This window comes from Lampris incognitus, chromosome 4 (assembly GCF_029633865.1).
Source record: "Lampris incognitus isolate fLamInc1 chromosome 4, fLamInc1.hap2, whole genome shotgun sequence".
Classification (NCBI taxonomy): domain Eukaryota; kingdom Metazoa; phylum Chordata; class Actinopteri; order Lampriformes; family Lampridae; genus Lampris; species Lampris incognitus.
In genome coordinates this window covers 38,282,272-38,287,849 of record NC_079214.1, presented here as the reverse complement: position 1 = coordinate 38,287,849, position 5,578 = coordinate 38,282,272, and the positions used below count along the sequence as shown (strand labels likewise).

The 5,578-nt window shown below is 46.6% G+C and overlaps 1 protein-coding gene across 1 annotated transcript; it reads right to left on the bottom strand.

The window, feature by feature from the left end:
* Positions 1 to 1,870: 1,870 nt before the first annotated feature.
* Positions 1,871 to 5,303, bottom strand: tshz3b (teashirt zinc finger homeobox 3b). The gene is made up of 3 exons (XM_056279026.1): positions 2,863 to 5,303; positions 2,140 to 2,763; positions 1,871 to 2,037 (listed from the first exon to the last, which is right to left on the bottom strand). The coding sequence occupies exons 1-3, from the start codon at positions 5,288 to 5,290 to the stop codon at positions 1,871 to 1,873; spliced, it is 3,219 nt and encodes a 1,072-aa protein (XP_056135001.1). The 5' UTR covers positions 5,291 to 5,303.
* Between the last annotated feature and the right edge of the window lie 275 nt (positions 5,304 to 5,578).

Sequence of the window (5,578 nt, the reverse complement as noted above, 5' to 3'; positions counted from 1 at the left end):
TGCGCTCATTAGGGACTGCAGAGCACACATAATTGATAGCCGCTACACACATGACGCGCACAAGTTATTGCAAAAAACGGGTTCTTTTTTTTTAATGCTGCAGTAGAAAACAAGGTTATAGGAAGTCATATAATGGGCGTTCATTGTCAAGAACAACAACAGAAAAGAAAATAACAAAACAAAAAGACTCACTGCACAGAATGCATAACAGTATCTGTGCTGTTTACATGCCGACATTTTACACATAAGGATTTTTTTTTTATTTCTCTACACTGGCAGCTGTCAGTTACTTCAGCAAATTAACTGCCAAAAAATGTAGCAGAGCTTGTCACTCAAGAGGTTTGTGTAACCATGGTAACCTTTCACATCCCAAAAAGATAAAGCTGCAGTGTGGAATCATGGGAGAGTAATTAGACAGAAAAAAAACAAAAACAAAAAAACAAAATGGGATCAATTGAAAAGGCATTCAATGATATGAAACAACAACCAAGAGCGCTTATAAATAACAGATTACATGTGAAATTTCTTCATAAAGTAACATCTTTTTTTGTACAAGCTTTAATAACTTTTTAGTGTTCATACAGCGGCACATGTAGAGTAGTGTCTGGTAAAGAGACTTTAACCCTTTGAGCACGAATTGGAAATAAAAAGATTCACCTGTTGTCATCTTTTTGTCTCCTCTCATTTTCATATTATTTGATTAAATAACACATTTATAAAAACTATTGTGCAAAAAAAAAAGTTAAGGTCTTCATATATTGTGCACCAGCAGATAGTCATAATCCTCTTAAATTAAAAATATAGAAACAATGCATAATTTAGACAGGAATTAGTTTATATGTTTTTATGTACATTTTTACACAGACCTGAATTCATAGAGGTCCCTGATCAAACAACATAAAAGACTTAAAGATTTAGTTGGTTTTCTTTTTTTCATTTTTTTTTCCTTTTGTTTCTATCTGCATCATGGCTGTGATGCTCGTGTCAAGACTTTGGGGCATTTTCCAGACAAAAATTAAAGCTCGGGGATAAAACATTCCTTTGAATGAAGAAGCTCCTTTTTCAAAATGCTTCCAAGTCTGGGATAAGATTTAACACATGTCTGGGGAACATGGACATAGAAGACACAATTCACTCATTGTCTATTTTATTCTCACAATGGCCTCATTAAATTCTAATCTCAAATCTTATGTCAATAGTGTTTTGGATCTTAGGTGTAGAAGTGCTTTGACGTACTCAGAGGGTTAAATTTTAGATGCTGACACCAGCACATAAAACATCACAGAAAAAAAAACAAAAAACAAAAAACAGAGTAAGACACAGAGGGAAGAGGAAAAAAGGAGGGGAAAAAGAGCCATGAAAAGTGCACCAGATTAAGTTATAAAATGTTTAACGAAACTGTTTCATTTATGCATGCAGCTTATCACACCCCAGTGAAGCCAACATATAAAGGAACATAATCCCATTTACACAAGTTTTAAAATACACACCACTTCATTTTATAATCTCTTTTTTTAAACCTTCATATACTGTATCCTTGTCGTCCTTTCACTCCTTTAAACTGCACATTTCGAGAAAGTCATGTTTTTTTGACAAAGGAAAACACTAAAAACAAGCAAATTGGGGGTCTTGGGCGAGAGTGAGTCTACCTCACGTAGAAAAAAGCAAAAAAAAAAAAAAAAAAAAACCAATAAAAAAGTAAACCCATGTGCCAAAACTCAGCAGTAGTTGTATGGCATGTCTGTGCAGTTCCATCACGTTATCAGTCTTTTATTTTCTTAAAAAGAAATGTCCATGAAAGGTTAGAGAGAGACAAGAGCCAGAACAAGTGAAAAAAAATGAAAGAGTGCAGCATTGTCCCCGGCCAGTGCTACTGTTTTTCCAGATCACATACATACATTAGGTGGTCCTCTGGGGACTTCCCATGAGTCTTGCTCAGGTGAAGCTTGACTGCGTGCTTGCTCGCAAAAGTCCGGTTGCAGAGCTTGCACTGATGCATGGCCCCACTGCCATCCTCCTCAGGGGAGGGGGATGGGGTGTCGGCTGTGGGCAAAGAAGTGGGTAAAGAGGAGGGCAGGGAGGTGGTTAGGGGGGAGGGAAGGGAGGAGGGTAGAGGGTGGCTGGAGGGGTGAAGGTTGGATAGCAGTTTTTCAGACAGTCCTTTGGTGTGACGTTGCTGATGGTGTTGCTGTGTAATCTGGCTGAGGAGCTGCTCCCCAGAAAGTTTTGCCAGATCTCGCAGCCGGAAACCCAGGTGAGACTCCAGGTGGCTGACATATGTGGATGGCGAGCGGATTTGAGAGGCGCAGTCACTACAGAAGAACACCGGGTGACCTGAGTCCAGATTCTTCAAGAACTTCGTGCCACCCGTTCTCCTCAGCTGGTACTTGACATTCGCCAGCCAGTGGGATATCGTGGTCATGGAGAGGCCGGTGAAACGTGAGATGTGCATCCTTTCCTGGGGGCTCAGGTCCGACATCATATACTTGCCATCACTTGTTTGTCGGAGGCTGGAGGCGAACTGGGCTTGGAGGATGAGCAGGTGCTGGGGGTTCCAGTTGGACTGGCGGCCTTTGCGTTTCTGGGCTGGGGAGATGTCTTCTGTCTCCTCCTGTGTGGCGCCTTCAATGTCTGAGCGCTCGGACAGGCTGGTGGGTGTGGAGGACTTGGAGACTACTTGACTCTCCGTCAGGTTCCTCAGCATGTCTGAGATGTCAGAGAGAGCATTCTCTCTCAGAGGGGAGTTGGACATGAAGGAAGCTACTGCAGCTGAGGCTTTGGCCATAGTAACTGTGGAAGAGGGAGAAATGGAGGATGGGGTAGAGTTGGAGGAGGAGAGAGATGCTGAACCCAGAGACCCACTACTACCATTTTTGTCAGCACTCTTGCCTTTGGTCAGGTCTATGGGCTGGTCGTTGTTCAGGTGTTGTTGGTAGAAGTAACGATCTAAGTGGTCGTTGGGTGGTTTTTTGGTCTGTGCTGGTGGTGTGGAGGCAGCTACTGCTGCTTTCTCTGCCAGGCTGTTGCTCATCTTAAATAGCATGCTCATGGGGTCGAGAGAGGGCAGGGCAGGCTTGGCGGCCTTCCCCAAGTGAACGTTCATTACTGACTGCAGTGCGCTGAGAGGGTTGACAAATGGCTGCTCTGGAGGGGGGTGGTCTGTGATTATGGCTGTGCTCCCACACAGAGAGGCAGGCAGGGGGGATTTCACAGCAGTGGACTCTACCCCATTCTCAATAGATTCTTTTTTAGTCACATCACCATTTGACACCACAATTCTGTGATTGGCTCCACTTCCTTCTCCTCCAGCTGCTTTTTCCCCTCCCACCATCTCCTCAGGGGTCTTTGAACCTCCTCCTCTCCTCTCTTTGGGCGACTCACCCCGAACTGCTTCCCCTGTCTCACTGCTGCAGGGGGAGGGGGTGGTGCGTCTAACAGGTGAGGACCTAATGACTCCAGTAGGTTCTCGCATCTTCTCCTCTACCTTTGCCACTTTCTCCGTCACCTTTTTGACCAGCTCTTCCATGGCATGGAAATTATTCTTGGGCAGTGGTGAGGTCTGGCGACTGGGAGGGGAAATCAGAGGCTGGCTCTTGCTAGTGGGAGAGAGGATCTCCCCTCCAGGGAACATGTATTTGAGGGGGGAGCTCTTTCCAGAGTTGCCTAGAGAAAGCTTCATGATGTTAGGGAGCTGGTAGGCAGCATGGATGCTTGGGTAGCCACCCCAGCTGGGAGCCCCATTCTGGGCTTTGTTGATGGCTGAGGTTACAGTGTTCTCTAGGGACTTGAGGATATCAAACCCCCCTTTAGGACTTTCATCCAGATCTTCCTCAGTCAAATAGCTATATTTTGAAGAAATATCAAACTTCTCCTCAGGCTCCTCCTCACCTCCTGCCTTCTTCTCTTTGTTGATATTGTTACCATTGTTGGTGATGAACTCTTTAGTGCACTCCTCCTCCTTCTCTTCCTTTTTTATCTCCACAGCCATAGCTATGGGCGAGATGCTGGTAGGGGGATGCACAGGGGCAGGTGGAGGGGAGAAGGTTGTAGCAGCAAGAGGAACTGACTGCACTTTCTCCTCCGTGGATAACGTAGGTGTGGGTGCCAGAGTGGAGGAATCTAAAATTGGCTTGCCTTTCTTAATAGCTGAGTTGGTGACTTTAATAAAGTGTCCAGTCACCATCATGTGTGCAGTTAGCTCCTGCAGTGTATCATGAGAGCTGCCACATTCCATACATTTTAGGATCTGTGACTTCCTGGATTCAAACTGCCAGGCGTAGCTGGCACCATTCTGGTGTCCATAGCGGTTGTTTGGTGTGATATAAGGGTTTGAGGCCTTCTGGAGGATGTCATTAGTGTCAGTTAGGGGGCTGGGCTTAGGCGTGGTGCCGCCATTAGAGTCAGGTGAGCTAGGGAGGTCAAGTTCAATAGGGGCTCTCTTTCGGACAGAGGAAATAATCTTAGCGGCCACTGGTGTAACAGGCTCTTTAAGAGGCACTTTCTGGTAGTGTTTTGTCTTGATCATGTGGACACTGAGGTCCTGGAGGGATTCAAAGGAGTGGCCACAGTACATACACTTCAGAACTTTCTGCGCATCCTCTTTCCCCTCCATCTCTAGCAAGGAACGCTTTCGAGGTTTGGACCAGCGTTTGGCACCCTCTCCATCCGTCTCATGGTTGTCGTCACGATAGTGACCTGTCTCATTCATGTGCACTGTCAGCTCAACCAGTGTGTCATATGCCGCACTGCAGTCCTTGCAGCGGAACTTGCTGGCACCTGTGAATATTGAGCCATAGAGTTTGGTGCTCTGTCGATACAGCTGGACGGTGCTGAAAAGGTTGGGTTCTGTAGATGCTGTGGACACGGCCACTGTTGGATGATGAACCAGGCCCAGCCGGTTGTGGTGGTTCTGTGAGGCCTGCTGGAGGGTTTTGGCTACAGCTGTCTGGTGCCAATCATAGCCACCACTTCCACAGCTACTGCTACTGCTACTGCTGCTGCTGCTGTGGCTGCGAGGAGGCTTCTCTGCAGGGGGCTGGCTCAGGTTCAAGTTCAGTGTGGACCAATAGGAATTGGTCAGGAAGGAGGTGTAAATGGCCTTCATCTTTTCCAGGCTGTCTGCCATTGGCCCTGCACTATTTGAGATGGCATCGTCTCCACCAATTTGGGCAGTCGAGTTGGTAGCGCCCATCAAAGCGGAGGAGGCTGACAGGGATAGGTGATTCAGTGGATCCTTGGACAGCAGAACATCATCTTCATTTCTCAGGGAGGAACTCTCAAAGTCTGACATCCTGTCACTAGACTCGCTGAGGTGTGACTCACTGTCCAGCTCTTGACCAGAGAAGTCAGCAGCACTGGGAGAGTCATGGAAACCAGTGGGGCCTTGGTGATCCTTGAGAAGGAAGTCCTTCTCCTGGCACAGGAACTTGGCAGCAGGCTCCTCCCCTTCCTGGGCGGAGTCATCTCCATCCAGATCCTCATCCAACAGGGCAGCTTCCTTCTCATCCTCAGGGACGTATGCTGCAGAAACAGAAAGAATGAAAGAGAAAGAGAGGGAGAGAGAGAGAGATTTATTAGA